This window comes from Caretta caretta, chromosome 17, assembly GCF_965140235.1.
Source record: "Caretta caretta isolate rCarCar2 chromosome 17, rCarCar1.hap1, whole genome shotgun sequence".
Classification (NCBI taxonomy): Eukaryota; Metazoa; Chordata; order Testudines; family Cheloniidae; genus Caretta; species Caretta caretta.
This window is the reverse complement of record NC_134222.1, coordinates 2,313,151-2,330,951: the sequence shown is the minus strand read 5'-3', so window position 1 is coordinate 2,330,951 and position 17,801 is coordinate 2,313,151. Positions and strand designations below refer to the sequence as shown.

Here is a 17,801-nt window from a genome sequence, read left to right as displayed (position 1 = left end):
GCTGCTGAATTTGAGCAGTCAGATACCAAGGCTATTAGAGGGGCACAATGAGGGGGCTATTCAAATCAGGGAGGCTTTGAGGCAACATTTTGACAATGAGCACCAGTAATGTGTTTTTCTACACAGCACTCTGTTATGCTTCGTTAACTTGCCACCTTGCATGACCATTGTGATGATTCCTGACCGGGATTTGTAGTCAGCTAGTCTTTTACAATCCCTTCACCTACTTCTAGAATATACAGAGCAAAGGATAGTTCAACCTCATATAATTGAGCAGCATCAACTCAAAAAGATCACTTACCACTGCTCTCCTCTCCTGCATCAGAGGCCATTGGCCATTATCTTTGAAAACTCATGGCGATCGGGGGAAGTCCTGGACGACTGGAAAAAGGCTAATGTAGTGCCCATCTTTAAAAAAGGGAAGAAGGAGGATCCTGGGAACTATAGGCCAGTCAGCCTCACCTCAGTCCCTGGAAAAATCATGGAGCAGGTCCTCAAGGAATCAATTCTGAAGCACTTAGAGGAGAGGAAAGTGATCAGGAACAGTCAGCATGGATTCACCAAGGGCAAGTCATGCCAGACTAATCTAATTGCCTTCTATGACAAGATAACTGGCTCTGTGGATGAGGGGAAAGCAGTGGACGTGTTGTTCCTTGACTTTAGCAAAGCTTTTGACATGGTCTCCCACAGTATTCTTGCAAGCAAGTTAAAGAAGTATGGGCTGGATGAATGGACGATAAGGTGGATAGAAAGTTGGCTAGATTGTCAGGCTCAACGGGTAGTGATCAATGGCTCCATGTCTAGTTGGCAGCCGGTATCAAGTGGAATGCCCCAAGGGTCGGTCCTCGGGCCGGTTTTGTTCAATATCTTCATTAATGATCTGGAGGATGGTGTGGATTGCACCCTCAGCAAGTTTGCAGATGACACTAAACTGGGAGGAGAGGTAGATACGCTGGAGGGTAGGGATAGGATACAGAGGGCCCTAGACAAATTAGAGGATTGGGCCAAAAGAAATCTGATGAGGTTCAACAAGGACAAGTGCAGAGTCCTGTACTTAGGACGGAAGAATCCCATGCACCGCTACAGACTAGGGACCGAATGGCTCGGCAGCAGTTCTGCAGAAAAGGACCTAGGGGTTACAGCGGACGAGAAGCTGGATATGAGTCAACAGTGTGCCCTTGCTGCCAAGAAGGCCAATGGCATTTTGGGATGTATAAGTAGGGGCACTGCCAGCAGATCGAGGGACGTGACCGTTCCCCTCTATTCGACATTGGTGAGGCCTCATCTGGAGTACTGTGTCCAGTTTTGGGCCCCACACTACAAGAAGGAGGTGAAAAAATTGGAAAGAGTCCAGCAGAGGACAACAAAAATGATTAGGGGACTGGAACACATGACTTATGAGGAGAGGCTGAGGGAACTGGGATTGTTTAGTCTGTGGAAGAGAAGAATGAAGAGGGATTTGATAGCTGCTTTCAAGTACCTGAAAGGGGGTTCCAAAGAGGATGGATCTAGACTGTTCTCAGTGGTAGAAGATGACAGAACAAGGAGTAATGGTCTCAAGTTGCAGTGCAGGAGGTTTAGGTTGGATATTAGGAAAACCTTTTTCACTCGGAGGGTGGTGAAACACTGGAATGCGTTACCTAGGGAGGTGATGGAATCTCCTTCCTTAGAAGTTTTTAAGGTCAGGCTTGACAAAGCCCTGGCTGGGATGATTTAGTTGGGGATTGGTCCTTCTTTGAGCAGGGGGTTGGACCAGATGATCTCCTTAGGTCCCTTCCAACACTGATATTCTATTATTCTATGATCATACACACTAGAGACAGACTGTTGGGATTGGCAAGACTCCTCCAGAGTGGAAAAGAGGTCCTGACTTGCCGTGCCACCAGACGACCCTGCTGTGTGCTCCATATCATCCTCCAACTCAACCTCCTCATCCATGTCTACGTCCTTGGGGTTGAGTCCATCGTCTGCCACTTCTAGCCCTGTTGAAGCATCCATGGGTTTCTTGGCGGTGGAGGTGGGGTTGCCGCCAAGGATGGCATCCAGCTCCTTACAGAAGTGGCAGGTCTTTGGTGCAGCACCAGAGCTACGGTTTGCCTCCCTTGCCTTCTGGTACGCTTGCCTCAGCTCCTTTATCTTTGCACAACACTGATGTGTGTCCTGTTCGTAGCCATTAACCAACCTGCCACAAGAAATCTGACCATATGTATCGAAGTTCCTATGGCTGGAGTGAAGCTTGAATGGCACAGCGTCCTCTCCCTACAGTGCCAGCAGATCCAACAACTCAGCTGTGGTCCAAGCGGTGAGTATTTGCTATGTGGCGCTGCCATGGTCAGCTGGGAAGATGCGATGAGAGCTCTCCACACCGAGCAAACGAAGTGGAATATCAAAAATTCCGAGGCCTTTAAAAGGGAAGGGGCGGATGACTGCGTACCTGGGTACAGGACAGCGGAATTCAAACTGCTGACCAGAGCTGTCAGGATGGGCATTGTGGGATACTTTCTGGAGGCCATTTACAGCAACATAACCAAGCAGAAGAGTTTTGTTGGCAGAAGGAGCATTGCAGTGTGTACACCTCCACTGTTTTGTCAACGAAACCCAACATTTGTCGACAAAACTGTGTAGTGTGGACAAGGCCTATGCCAACATCAAGATCCCACCTAAAGACTCCTTTCTCCAGTGTTGCACACAAGAAATGAGTCATTTTCATAAAAAACACCCCAGGCTATTCATTCTTGGGGCATCCCAGTGCCTCCTGACTTTTCTGTGTCTGTCTTTTGGGCCCTAATCCTGCTATCAGATCCACATGGGTAGGGGCCCCCTGAAGCCAGTGGGAGGCCATGTGTGTGTGTCTGACTGTGTGGCTCTGATTCCAGGATAGGGCCTTAAAATTGTAAGCAACTTGGCAGGGATCAGCTTTAATTTGTGTCTTGTACAGTGCCGGTGCTTAAGAAATGCTAAACAATTCATACAATACAGGAATTGCAATACTGAATCAAATTCAGGGGTTCACCTAGTATCCCGTTTCCTACCATGGCCAGTATCTGATGCTTCAGAGGAAGTTGCATGAACCCTGTGGTAGGTGTTTGTGGACAGCTGATATACTATGATCACTGCTTAGTATGCGGTTCGTAATTGTTTTATTGTTGCCTTACACTTCCCTCCCCGTCTGTCTGTCTCCTTCTATTGGTTCTTGTTTTACACTCTGATTGTAAGCTCTTTGGAGCAGCCATGGTCTTTTTGTTACATGTGTCTAGCCCTGCTACTGATCCCTGACTGGGTCCTATGGAGCTACTGCAATACCAGTAACAGAACCCCCAGCAGTCAGAAGCTGGTTTATGCCTTGAAGTAGGAGAGTTTATCACCCTGCTCACACCCTAGTTTATATATTAATATTTACTATAATAACTCTGGATATTCTTGTTAGCCATATAAACTGCCACCTTTTTTGGAATCATGCTCAAGTCTTGCCCTCAATTATATCTTGTGGCGAGGAGTTTCACATGCCAATTGTGCAATGTGTGAAAAATCATTAACTTTTATCAGGTTTGAATTTTCTACTTTTCAGTTTCACTGAATGTGCCCTTGTTCTTGTGTTCTCCTAGACTCGTAGACTTTAAGGCTAGAAGGGACCATCGTGATCCTCTAGTCTGACCTCCTGCACATTGCAAGCCACAGAACCTCGCTATTGTAATAAACTCCTAACCTCTGGCTGATTTACTGAAGTCCTCAAATCATGCTTTAAAGTCTTCAAGTTACAAAAAATTCATCATTTACACTAGTTTAAGCCTGCAAGTGACCTGTGCCCCTTGCTGCAGAGGAAGAGGAAAAATCTGCTAACCTGACACAAGAGAAAATTATGTCCTGACCCCAAATCTGGTGATCAGTTAGACCCTGGGCAAGTGGGCAAGACCCATCAGGCAGATACCTGGGAAAGAATTGTCTGTAGTAACTCAGAGCCCTCCCCCTCTGGTGTCCCACCTCTGGCCATTGGGGATTTTTTATTCGAAGTTCTAATCTACCTTCTCTAGACCATTCATAACCTTGTATACCTTTCCTTTCTCTCCTTACGCATCTCCTCTCTAAGGCAAACAGTTCCATTTATTTCAATCTCTCTTCAAATGAGAGCTTCTCCATGCCGTAGTCATTCTAGTCAACCATCTCTGAGCCCCCTGGAATTCTGCTAAATGAATAAAACAATAATAGTAAAATAACTACGAAAATCAATAGTATTTTTGATATGTATTTGTATTGTGGTAGCTCTGAGAGACTCCCAACCAGGGATTGTGCCCTCCTGTGCTAATCACTCTGCTCTACACACACAAGTCCCTGCACCAAAGAAATGTTTCATGTCCAACTGTGAATGAAATGAAGTGGATGAATGAGTGACCTTATAACGGTGTGTTGGAACAGACACAGAGTGTTTGGTTTTCTAAAGTATTTGTCTTGTCTTCCAGAGATCAGAGGCCCCTGCAAGCAGCCACTGATACTTGCCCTGCCCAGAGAGACAATGAGCCTGTCTTGGTTGCTGCTGTTCTGGGGCCCTGCTGCAGTAGGTCTGTGGCCCTTCTGTGGCATTGTCTGCAGCCTGGAGAGCAGGATTCATGAGGAGTATACCAGGTCCCTTCATGATCCAAGGCGGCGAGAGCCTGGGTGGAGATATAAATCCAAGTCTCTGTGAAATCTTGGACAAGTCACCAAGGCAGAGGCTCAACGGCAGGCTTGGCTGAGGCTGACCTGCCAGCCTGCCTCCTGCATGGCTTCCCTTTTGCATCCAAGAGCCCGCCTCCAGTTTACCTGGTCACACTGTAGGAAACAAGTTTCATGTTTCAGGCAGAAGATGTTACCCATTTCTGTGTGATCACAAGAATGTGTTTACAAGAAGGAAAGGAGTACTTCTGGCACCTTAGAGACTAACAAATTTATTTGAGCATACGCTTTCATGAGCTACAGCTCACGAAAGCTTATGCTCAAATAAATTTTTTTAGTCTCTAAGGTGCCAGAAGTACTCCTTTTCTTTTTGCGGATGCAGACTAACACGGCTGCTACTCTGAAACCTTTACAAGAAGGGACATTCCTCAGATCCAGTCCTACTAAAACATGGACCTAGCCACCAGAAACAAATGCCACCTAATGCCTACACAAAACACCCTGGGTCTGATCCTGTTACATGAAGGCCCATTTACACCGTTCTGGCCTGAGGCCTAGAAAAATCAGGTATTTCATACCGATACTTCCCTGTGAAATGCTGATTGATACTGTCATTACCTGTGAAAGAGGAAACGATTTCTAAGCTTTTTGAATAACCCTAATTTAGGGATGAAAGTTAACAAGCTCTCCAGTAATTCAGTTAACTGTAGCTCACGAAAGCTCATGCTCAAATAAATTGGTTAGTCTCTAAGGTGCCACACGTACTCCTTTTCTTTCAGTTAATGGAGTAGTTTTGGAGAGTAAATGAAGAATTGACAACATGGTGGTCATGAGGATACGTCTTGAATGTGGTTGACAAAAGATTTGATAAAGTACATGCTGTTCAATGGGTATGTTTAAACTGTTAGACAGGAGAGAGAAAGAAATGTAAGTGCCCAACATGTCCATTTCTACCAGCCAAAAAGAGCTCACATTCTCTTTTACATCTGCTAGATCTCTCTGGGTGAGTTCAGTCCCAGACTCCATACACAGGATCCTTCACATTGTCTTTTTTTGTGGCCGCAAATAATGTTCACAGTGTAACAGAGAAATGGAGTTCAATGATACACTCCACTTTACTTAACATGGACAAGACTATTACGAAACAGGACTCCAGGTTAGACGCAACGTTATGTTCTCTTGTTAATGTAGTAACTGGATCCAGTGAGAATATATGCACCCTTATCTTCGAGGTGAAAGGCTGCAAGAGCAATCTGGTCCCCATTGCATGACTCTGTCCTGGGCAGATTATACCAGCCTCTGACAAAGATCTGAGTATTCCATGACTCTTGCATATTAACAGCAATTGTCCTGCCAATAAGGTATGTCTGGACTCAATTAAAATGTACTGAATTGAGTCAGCTTGGCTGGATGGGACTTGAGGAGAAACAAGGAAGTGGTGAGCCCTTCAGGAGGAGAGGAGACTGCAGGGGATGATGCTAGAGTCACCCACTGCAGGGGGTGTTTTGACATCTTAATTGAGGACCTGTCAATCGTGGCTGCAACCCTTATTCCACGTCTACACTACCACTTATGTCGGCAAAACCTATGTTGCTCAGGGAGCTTCTCCCACTGACATAGCTACTGCTGCTCATTGGGGGTGGTTTAATTATGTTGACAGGAGAGCTCTCTCCTGGCTACACAAGAGATCTTACAGCAGCATAGCTGGATCAGTACAGCTCTAGTGTAGATATAGCCTTAGGGCTTGTCTACATTATCTGCTGGATCGATGGGCAGCAATCGATCCAGCGGGGGTCAATTTATCGTGTCTATTCTAGACATGATAAATCGACTGCCAAGCGCTCTCCCGTCGACTCCGATACTCCACCAGGCAAGAGGCGCAGGTGGAGTCGACAGGAGAGCGTCAGCCGTCGACTTACCACAGTGAAGACTCCGCGGTAAGTAGATCTAAGTACATCGACTTCAGCTACGTTATTCATGTAGCTGAAGTTGCGTAACTTAGATCAATCCCCCGTTCTCCCCACCCCTCCCAGTGTAGACCAGGCCTTAGTAAATGCATTCTATGCTGTGCAGTGCCTCTCCACCTGCAGTACAATGCATTCATCATCAAGGGATCAATCCTGCCAGGTGCTGAGCAGTCTGACCCTGATCCAGCAAAGCAATGGGACTATGCACATGCTCAAACTTAAACACATGCTTACGTGCTTTGTTGGGTTGGGGGTCAAAGTGCTCACTGCTTTGCAGCTTCAAGGTCTTGGTGAAATATTGATATAGAATTAAATTCTGTGCTAGGGCCATGATCAATATTTAGACACACAGTAAGTCTGATGTTCTAAGTTTTAAAAATGTTAAACCAGAGATACACAAAATATTATAAAGACAGTAAAAAAAATTGAAACTGGTTAATTTTAAATGCTTCTAATTTGTAATTTAATCAATAAAATAATTTAAAATTTTCACAGAAATTTTTCTAGATGTTTCACAGAATGGTGAGTTTGGAAAGAAATATTTTGTTGTTCTTAGGAAAAAATCACTGGAATTAGTCCCCAGCATTATTTAAAGCAAACTTCCACCGTACGGAATAAAGGCCACCATCTCCATAATTAAACTTTGTTATATCCTTGATACAACTTGAAACAGCTACTTCAGCCCTTATTGATCTCAATTTGCACATTTTTGGACAGTGAATACTCAGAGAAGCAGTGTATTTTAAAGACATGTGTGACATTATTGACATAATCTGTAACCATATAGATCACTGTTGCAACCCCTGTTATATATTTGCAGCACATATTGCATAAAGGTTGTCGTGTAAGGGGTCTATGGAGAGGTTATGGTTTGCTGATTATGATTATGGTGTCTATATGTGTGTATCATTCTGTAGTTGAAGTTATGAATATTGGCTCTATACTGTCTGTATTTCAAACTTATACTATGCATCTGGGTGACACCCCAGACAAGTTGGTGTCAGCTCTGCCTAGCCTGCTGGATGGCCCATTAAGGACCATCAGCTATACCACTGACCCACTGAGAGAAGGCAGACGCGCCTTGGGACTCAGCAAGGTCTGCAGGGACCTGCCTATGGACAGAACTCTGAGGTGTTTCCATGCCTTGTGATGGGCAGCTGGTCTCTGGGACAAAGAAAGCAGAGACCACATGGCAAGAGACTATAAAAAGCTGCTGCAGCTCCTCCATCTTGTCTTCAGTCCTGCTTCATACCTCTGGAGGGACTTTGCTACAAACGGAAGCTCTACACAAAAGACTGAAAGACCCATCCCAGCTGGGGATGTTCTCCAGAGACTTGATTTGAACCTGCCGTTTATTCCATCACTGCTAAAAGCCTGAACCAAGAACTTTGCCATTACTGTATGTCATTGATTCCATTTAACCAACTCTTGCTCTCATCTATATCTTTTTCCTTTTACGAATAAGCCTTTAGATTTTAGATTCTAAAGGATTGGCAACAGCGTGATTTGTGGGTAAGATCTGTTTGTATAAGTGACCTGGGTCTGGGGCTTGGTCCTTTGGGATTGAGAGAACCATTTTTCTTTTACTGGGGTATTGGTTTTCATAACCATTCATCCCCATAACGAGTGGCCCTGGTGGTGATACTGGGAAACTGGAGTGTCTAAGGGAATTGCTTGTGTGACTTGTGGTTAGCCAGTAGGGTAAAACCAAGGTCCTCTCTGTTTGGCTGGTTTGGTTTGGCTTGGTGTGCAAAGGAACCCCAGCCTTGGGCTGTAACTGCCCTGCTTTAAGCAATTTGTCCTGAATTCAGAGTAGCAGCCATGTTCGTCTGTATTTGCAAAAAGAAAAGGAGTACTTGTGGCACCTTAGAGACTAATCAATTTATTGGAGCATAAGCTTTCGTGAGCTACAGCTCACTTCATCGGATCCTTATTCCTGAGTCACCGACATTTTGCCGAGCTGAATGGGGAATTTGCCACGGACTGCAGGGAATGCCCCTGTAACACTGCATGCAGTGGCAGAGGGCGAGTGCCAACCTCAGGGCAGACTGCTAGGAAGCAGGGCACAAACCCCAAATAGGCGGTGAGTTCGATACTTAGACTCCACCAACCAATTATCACGTGTAAACTCTTCAGACACTATAACAGGCTAACCCAGGCTAAGCAGCTGCGGATCTCTTGCTTATGCTGACAAACACTTTGCCCCTCAGAGTCCAAGCAGCGTAGAGATACCAAATTCCTTTTGTTTGGGGTTTTTTATCTCCCTCCTGCCCTGTACTCTGAGCTGCAAACTCAGCTGGTGGGGAGAGGAGAGGGAGAGAGTCCACTTGCACAACTCATCTTCATGGGGAGGAGAGCAGAACAACAGAAGATTTTGGTCCTATTGCTGACAATATGTAAGGAAATTCCAGTTGCAATGTCCCACAATACTCTGTCTGGTAGCCCCTAAAAAGAACAAATTGCAACTACCTTTAATATGGACAGACAGATCACAACAAGAAATGCAAGACCTTTTTTTTAAAAAAACCAAGTGTTAAGCTGCTGTGTACCTTGTAATGTGTAAAAAGAAACTCAAATAGTGTGGAGGTTTAGCAAAGATCTCATTATGTTTCAGATTCCCCAAATCCCTAATAAGAAAAAATGTAAGTGTGGGAGTTAGAATTATGGTGAGAGAAGTTTTACCACCTACACAACAAAAATGCCCTCTGCTGTTTGATTTGTATACTGTCAACTACGTTTTGTATAAATCACATTTGTAATCTGTAAACTCTGTGGGGCAGTGACAGTCTTTGATAGTGCCCAGTGGGGCCCAGATTCTGACTGGCATCTCTGGCCACTACTGAATTATAACTATTAAAATTATGTATATTAAGGTTGCAAAGTCAAGCTCTCAAAAGTTAGGTAATGTCAGTTTTACGGTTATCTGTGAAAGGTTAATTCAGCCCCCTTGTGTGGAGGCCTTATGATTAAGGCTGCGATTTAGTCACGGAGGTCACGGAATCCGTGACTTCAAAAGACCTCTGTGACTTCAGCCAGCGCTGGCTGGGAGCTGCGGGGTAGTCCTGCAGCTCCTGGCCACCGTGAGGGGCAGGGGAGAGCTCCGCAGCTCCCCGCTGCCACTCCCAGCCACCACAGGAGGCAGGGGGGGATCTGCTGCTCCTGGCCACCGGGGGTGGCAAGGGGGACCCGCACTGCTTCCGGCCACTTTGGGTGGCAACAATGACTCCCACCGCTCCCCGCCCATACGGGCATCAGGGGGGACCCGGCAGGGACAGGGCCGTCCCAAGGTGGATATGGAGCCCAGGACATAGGTGCAGAGTTTCTAATCTGCCGGGGGAGGGGGAGGCTCCCCCCAGCTCTGCCCAGGCCCCACCCCCACTCCATCCCTTGCCCCAAGGCCCCACCCCGCCCTCCTTTTTTCCACCCCCATTCCGCCCCACCTCTTCCCTGCCCAGTTCCACCTCCTCCCCTGAGTGTGCTGCGCCATGCCCTTGCTCCTCTCCCCTTCCCCCAGCACCTCCTGATGTCGCGGAACAGCTGATCCGCGGTAGGCAGTAGGCGCTGAGAAGGAGGAGGAGGCACTGATTGGCAGGGCCCGCTGGCAGGGACGAGGTGCTGGGGGGAGGTGCTGATTGGCGGTGCCCGCTGGCATAGGCAGGGCGCAGGGTGGTTGCCCCGATTTGCCATACCCAAGGGACAGCTCTGCCTGCCCCATAATGGAAATAAGGCATACATTTTTAACAGTGAGAGTAATTAACCATTGGAACAATTTACCAAGGGTCAGGGTGGATTCTCCATCCCTGATTATTTTAAAATCACCTTTGGAGGTTTTTCAAAAGATCTGCCCTAGGAATTATTGTAGGGCAGGTCTCTGGCCTGTGTTATCCAGGAGGTCAGACTAGATGATCACAGCGGTCCCTTCTGGGCTTGGAATCTATGACAACCCCCAGCCTGCCTTACTGATCTCCTTCTGTTCCTGACCTCCCCAGTTTGCCCTGTCCTCCTCTGCTTCTGTCCCTCCCCACCCTGCTCCTGTCTCTGCTCTGCTACTCGCCAGGCTGCATTCAAGTCAAGGTGCTTCTTCCTTCTCCTCCATGCTGCCTGTATACCACCAGAGAGCATTTTAAGAGAAAAGGAAAGACAGTCTCCCTACTCTAAGTTCTAGTACTAAGCACCACAGTGGCTCCTGAGGCCCAGGAACAGCAATTGCAGGGAAAGTAGTGCTAACCCCTGGCGCCCAGAGAGCTGCAATTCTGCCAAATGTTGGTGGATTTCACAATGCAGCAAAAAGCAGCTCTCTAACTCCAGAATGACACCCCCACTCTAGTCAAATTTCAAAGTCCCCGCTGCAAAGCATTGCTACAATTTTTCAACAAAACTACTATCATAATTGTTTAACCTTGGCAAAACAGCCTATTTTCCTCTAACCGTGTTCTCAGAAATGACAGAATCATTTTTGATGAAGCTTTCCAGAATGATTTAGCCTGAGGCAGACACCAGCATGGAAAATGTCAGCCCAAACAGTTAAAATTTGGCAAAATACAAGGAAATGAAAACTGTCTTTCTTACAGCAGAAAGTGTTAGGCAACCTTAATTACAGGTGTTGTTGCCTGCTTCTCATATCATACTAATAATTTTCAAATTAGATCCTAAAAGGCATTAAACACAAATACAATACTGGAAGTTATAAGAATTCACAATTTCAATATAAATTTCAATATCAAACACATTTAAAATATACTTTAATGACAACCTAAAAATATAAAGAACATATGTATGTTACTGGTTTTATACTTGAGGGTTGAAGAGTCTCTTATTTAAGAAGCTCTGTCATCTAAAAATACTCCTGCAGCTACATTTTACTAATATAATTTCAAAAATGGTAAAGAATAATTCTGAGTAAGATATATTTTTGGTACTTCACATTTTTAGTTAATTTTAGTGCTGGTGAAAAATGCTGACGAACAGCCATGAGGACTGAAGGCCTCCGTTTCTCTGTTCTAGGTGTAGTGTTCTAGGTGCCATGCAATGAAACCATTCAGGTAAAGTTCTGATTAAAAGCTACATAAAAGTTGGCATGACAGACAAGTATAACCTGGAACAGCATGTGCATTCACTGGCAGAGCTCTGAGCGTAAACTTGTCAGTGTTGTTCTGCTTCTAGGCAAAACTATAGGCTTCCAACTTGTCTGGGTGTCAAATTCAGCCCAAATACTCTGTACAGAGTAGTCAACATGACACGAATGGCATGAGAACACTTTTTATTTTGGAAGGCTGTCCCTAAAATAGGCTGTTTAAGGGTGAAAAGAGAATAGTGACGGGGCAACAGGTTTGTATAATTGTTGGTGGTGCCCAGAACGGGTTCAAATCCTGCCCCCCTTCCCCCCCCCATCTGCCTAAGGCTCTGGGAGAGAGTTTGGGTGCGGGAGGGGTGCAGGTCCTGGGCTGAGGCAGGGGAAAGACAGGAGGTAATTGTCCTGATCTGATCAGCACTGGTGAGGCCTCAGCTGGAGTACTGTGTCCAGTTATGGGTGCCAAACATTAGGAGTGATGTAAACAAATTGGAATGTTCAGAGGAGAACAACAAAAATGATAAAAGGTTCAAAAACCCTGACCTACTGAGGAAAGGTTAAAAAACTGGGTATGCTTAGTCTTGGAAAAAGGAGTCTGAGACATGCCCTGATAACAGTCCTCAAATATGTTAAGGACTTTTATAAGGAGAATGGTGATCAGTTGTTCTCCCATCCACTGAAGGTGGGACAAGAAGTAATGGGGTTAATCTGCAGGAAGGGAGATATAGGTTAGATATTAGGGAAAACTTTCGAACTATAAGGATAGTTAAGCTCTGGAACAGGCTTCCAACTGAGATTGTGGAATCCCCAACGCTGGAGGATTTTAAGAACAGGTTAGGCAATATATGTAGATCATCCCTGCCAAGGATGGTGTACATATATTTGGTCCTGCTTCAGGGCAGAGGACTGGACTAGATGACCTCTTGAGGTCCTTTCCACCCCTATGTTTCTCAGATTCTATGTCAACAAAATAATTCTAAGCCAAATAGTGCATAAATAACACTTATTTTCTTCCTTACTAGTATTGGTAATAACAAGGGATAGATGTTTCCTTCTATGTGGAAACTTTTCTCACTAAAAGACACTCTCCTTGTAGTTTCAGAGTAACAGCCGTGTTAGTCTGTATTCGCAAAAAGAAAAGGAGTACTTGTGGCACCTTAGAGACTAACCAATTTATTTGAGCATGAGCTTTCGTGAGCTACAGCTCACTTCATCGGATGCGTACCGTGGAAACTGCAGAAGACATTATATACACACAGAGACCATGAAACAATACCTCCTCCCACCCCACTGTCCTGCTGGTAATAGCTTATCTAAAGTGATCAAGTTGGGCCATTTCCAGCACAAATCCAGGTTCTCTCACTCCCTCACCCCCCTCCAAAAACCACACACACAAACTCACTCTCCTGCTGGTAATAGCTTATCCAAAGTGACCACTTTCCCTACAATGTAGTTGTACTTGTAGTTGTTTTCCTCCTTTGTTTTGCCAAATTTTGTGTTGTACATGATTGAAGAGTTGCACGGGTACTTAAGTGATGAGATCTAGGTAAGAGGGTCCCTGAGTGTTCGAGTGATGAGTTATTGATAGCTTGTTGTGAATGGTGCAAAGCAAGGATACAACATCCTGCAAAGGTCATGGAGAATCTTGTCTGTCCCACATGTAACCATGTTTTGAATTGGTCTGACCTAGCATGTTCACTTACAGTGTTTGCTGAATCTTTGTATATTGACATCAATGTGAGATTCCATCATTTCTATTTTGTGTTTTGTTTAGTTGGTTGAGCGTGCTTTCATCTGATAATCTGCTACTGGAGTTCTAGAATAAGACAGTATGTCCCAGCTCTCTCAGCCTACTCCTGTAGTTGAATTAAATTTCTTTCTGAAGAAGCTGTGACCCTGACCAGGAGTGTTGGAGAGCCATTGAACCAAACTGTAAACCCTGCATATAATGGAAACCTCTTCAAGCAAGGGGATGTGGCAGCACCCACAGCACCCCTAGTTCCAACACCTAAGACTCTGACATCTTAAATAGTAAGTGTTAGTGCAAATACAATAATTTATAATTTGCTAATTTAAATCCCTGGCTCAATCAATTTCAGTTTGCTAATTTTAAAAGTTATTTAAACTAAATTCTGCTAAAAACATACACCCATGCTACCTCACTGACGTAAATGGGATTGCCTGGAAAGTGATGGCAGGATTTGGCTCATTTATATTTAAATGAGTATTTGCTTCTTCCCAACCTTCCTATTCTTCCTCTAATTTGATCCTGCAGTGAAGTCATAATCTGAATCAGGACATGACATTCAGTTCCAGGATGTGAGATTGTAGAGTTGCAAAATAGAATTATGACAGACTTTTCTGCAGAATCGGAAGAAAGCTTTTATTCAATCCTTAAAGCCTGAAATAATAGCAATGGGAATACAAAAAATGACCGGCCAAATACACTGTTTTGGGGTGAGTTCTTTCCCCCCCTAATTTAACTATTATTAGAAAAAAACATGGTAAAATATCCACCCCCCCCTTTCATTTAAACTAGTCCTAAATCAGAACTTTCTCTTAGCAGCAAAACTGATCTTACCTGCAGTGTTTCATTTCCTTTTAGAAACTTTAAATGTTGATTCTTCCCTGTACAAAGGAAAAATTGGTTAAAACTGCACTCTGCCCTTTTAGAAAATTACACAGACACTACCCTGTGGAGTTTTATAATCCCTCCATGGAAATGAAGAGATTAGCATCTGAATGCAATGCAAAATGGATCCAGAATACAAAATGATTTGCAGGCTTCTTTAAACGTTTGCATTATTTATCTATGTGAATGACTGTCCAGCTGGGTTGCTGGCATTTTCCTTGTGCTTCAGCTCCCCTCCTTCGTTAGAAAAATAAACTAAGGCGAGAACCTGCAGTTTGCGGGAGGGGAGGGGAGGAAACAGAGTCGGTGCAGAGGGAAACCAAAGTAAAAGTACCGATCGGATTGCTCCAGAAATGGAATCTGCTTGGCTCCACTGAAACCTGCTTGTCGGTGGGGCGTGTGGAAAGTGCCGTTTGCAGGAAGCAGCGCGAAGGCGGCAGGCTGAGCCCAGGGTGCTGACGTTGGAGGCCCCACCCTGGGGAGGTTGCAGAGGGTAAATGGTACGGCGCTGGCGGGGGGGGGCTGGGCCGTGGGCGGGGACAGGGGCCCTGGCCGCTTCCCCATTGCTGGAGCGGCGCCGTCAGTCTGCGCCGATCCCCCAGTCAAGCGGAGCCCGAGCGCCGGAGCCACTTTCTTCTCGCCTGCCCCGGCCGGAGCGCGAGCCCGCGTGTGCCCGGCGAGCCGCCCCGCGTCCGCACGGTGCCGCAGCCCGCGAGCCCCTGTCAATGGAGGAGCAGCCCGGCCCGCCCCAGCCGCCGCCCCACCACCACCCGCACCACCACCACCACCATTACTACTACTACAACCACCACCACCACCACCACCTCCTCCCGCACGGCCCCTGCCCGCCGCACGGCGCCGACGCCGGCCCCAAGGCCGCGCCCAAGCCGCTGCTGAAACATGAGCCCAAGCACGCGGGCCCGCAGCCCCAGGACGCGCCGAAGAAGAAAACAGGTGCGGGAGGCCCGGGGCCGGGAGGGGGGAGGCCCGAGGGGGGGAGGCCGGGGGGAGGCCCGGGAGCGGGAGGCCGGGGGGAGGGAAGCCGGGGAGCGGGAGCGGGAGGCCGGGGGGGAGGGAAGCCGGGGAGCGGGAGCGGGAGGTCGGGGGGGGAGAGAGGGGAACCAAGCCAGGGGTGGGGGCGGGCAGGGATCGGGCTGGGGCTCGGGCCGGGGCTCGGGGGTCCCGGCAGGCGCGCGGGGGGTGGCCGTGACGGCGGAGGAGGGGAGCGGCCCGGCCGGCGTGACCTTCCCGGCGGCGGGGGCGGCGCGGTCTCGGCGGGGGCGGCGCGGCTCCCCTCGGGCGGGGGCTCGGCCCGGCTCCCCTCCCCCGGCCCGGCTGGAACATTCTCCGCGGCTCTCGGGCCGCTTCCTGTCCGCCATGTTGGGAGCCGGGCCCGGCGCGGGGAGCCGCCGGCCGGGCCTTGGACCCCCCCCGCGCCGGCCCCACCCGGGCCCGCCTCCCGCCGCAGCGGCCCCTGGCTGGGCCTGGGCGGGGGCGGCCGCTCCGGGCCCGCTCTGTGGGGCCGGCGGCTCGGCGCGGCCTGCGCGGGGCTCGGCTCAGCGGGCACGTTTCCCGCGCCCCGGCTGGGCGCCGAGCGGCGCGGGGGGGCCGAGGGGGTGAGGCGCCCTGGTGGGGGGGGTGAGGCGCCCTGGCGGGGGGGGCAGTGGGGAGGAGGGTGAGGCGCCCTGGGGGGGGGGGCGGCCGGGGGGCCGCGCGCGGGGCCGGAGGGGCGAGGCGGCCTGGGCGGGAGTGGGGGGCGGCCGGGGGGCCGCGCGGGGGGGCGAGGCGGGCCGCGCGCGGGGCCGGGGGGGGCGAGGCGGCCTGGGCGGGGGGGGGGCGCGCGCGGGGCCGGGGGGGGCGAGGCGGCCTGGGCGGGGGGGGGACCGGGGGGCCGCGCGCGGGGCCTAGGCGCTCGGCGGCGGCGGGCAGGGCCGCGTGGGGCGCTGGCGGGGCCAGGCCCGGCGCTCTGGGTGGGACGGGCGGGGGCTGGGCGGGGAGGCCGGGCCGGGCCGGCCCCTGGCAGTAGCAGCACATGGCCGGGGGGGGGCTGGCACGTTGGGGTGAACCCCGCTCAGCCCGGCTGCAGGGGCCGGCTCCCGCCCAGCGCCTTGGCTTGCAACGTTTGGGCGGCTGGCCCCGGGCCTGGGGGCACGGGGCAGGGGAGGTTTTATTCCGAATAGAGGTACTCATTTGTGCAGCAAAGATGGCTATGTTTAGCCTCCCCCCCCAGTCCTTTGTGTGAGCCGAGTAGAGACTGGCCCTTTTCCCCTGGGATCCGAGTTGGAGGGGGTGGGAAGTGGAGATGTACAGACTTTACCTTAGGTTTGTTTAATGTACATTTTGTTCGAAAGCTCCCCACTGTAAGTGAAGACAAACACTGGGTTGTAGGTTCGCCAGCGATTGGAGGGAAGCACCTCGCTTCTCTGGAGTCAGACCTTCAGTAAGCAGGATTAAGCTTAAATTGATTTTATTAGGGCTCCATGTTTGTGACAGGTTCTAGAACATCACATTGAAATATAAAATTTCAGTGCAATGTACATTCAAACACCACTCTTCAGGAAACCTTTTGTGCCCTTCAAATGCAGGCAATGGCAGCTTTGCCTCCATGTCTGGAGAAACTGGGGAATTCTTTAGACTCTATGAGAAAATTTAGCTGGTGTTCTGTATTTGCTGAAGGCTCAAAGAAATTACTCTGCTAATAACATAACAGCAATAGATTTCTAAGGCCCTGATTCTGTGAGTGGAATCTTAGACTCATTTGGATTTTCATCACAATTATTGGGACTCCACATGGGGATATGGGCCCGCCTGCTCAGATCTGGTTGCAGGATTAGGACCTGAGAAATAAAACTCTCTGTACAATATGGGGTCTTTCAGTCTTACAGATCTCAAGTGCTTTTTGGGTATATTGAGGGATTGTTTTATCACCACTGAAAAGCTGCAACCTCGTGGGTGCAGTAGTTTAACAAATAACACAGAAACCCTACGTAATGGTTTAAGGCTGCAAAGTCAAGAATCCCACATTCATTTGAAACTATGGGTGTGACCTTAGACACATTTGAATTTGGCCAGGACACACTGTACATTCTTCACCAGGGCAAGGGTATCATTAATAACGTAAGGGGTCAGGACCTTAGTTTTTCATCTTTTGCCATAGATGGCAATTCCGGCCAATGCAGTGCATCTCTCGCCTCCCAGCATTATCCTGGCATGTACTGAATTAATGCCTCTACTACTGAATGGCTTATTCAGTCATCAGCACCTTTAGAAGTAGGCTACCCGCCTGCCACTACAGACCAAATGTTGTCATTCCTTGGCCTAGTCTACACCTAAAATTTAGGTCAGCCTACCTACATCACTCAGGGATGTGGAAAAATTTTACAGTGCAACATAGTTAGGTCGACCTAACCCACACTGTAGGTGCAGCTATGTTGATGAAATAATTTCTGTGGACCTAGCTACCACCTCTTGAGGGGGTAGA

At 48.4% G+C, this 17,801-nt stretch overlaps 1 protein-coding gene and 1 long non-coding RNA gene across 4 annotated transcripts in view; one reads left to right on the top strand and one right to left on the bottom strand.

The window, feature by feature from the left end:
* Positions 1-4,256: 4,256 nt before the first annotated feature.
* On the bottom strand, positions 4,257-14,887 carry LOC125623838 (uncharacterized). Of its 2 annotated transcripts, none has more exons than XR_007353139.2 (3): positions 14,655-14,887; positions 14,270-14,316; positions 4,257-4,649 (listed from the first exon to the last, which is right to left on the bottom strand). It is a non-coding gene; the product is annotated as an uncharacterized LOC125623838 (long non-coding RNA). The 2 variants fall into 2 exon arrangements; XR_007353138.2 differs by lacking the exon at positions 4,257-4,649 and adding an exon at positions 7,340-9,062.
* A 144-nt stretch (positions 14,888-15,031) lies between these two features.
* NUFIP2 (nuclear FMR1 interacting protein 2) overlaps positions 15,032-17,801 on the top strand; it is a 29,072-nt gene continuing 26,302 nt past the window's right edge. The window contains exon 1 of one of the 2 annotated variants that reach the window (XM_048823767.2): positions 15,032-15,274. In XM_048823767.2, coding sequence (XP_048679724.2) covers positions 15,046-15,274 — 229 coding nt within the window. In that variant the 5' untranslated portion in view covers positions 15,032-15,045. Of the gene's footprint in view, positions 15,275-16,333; positions 16,761-17,801 lie in introns of those variants that run through there. The other variant, XM_075120857.1, reaches the window with a different exon arrangement.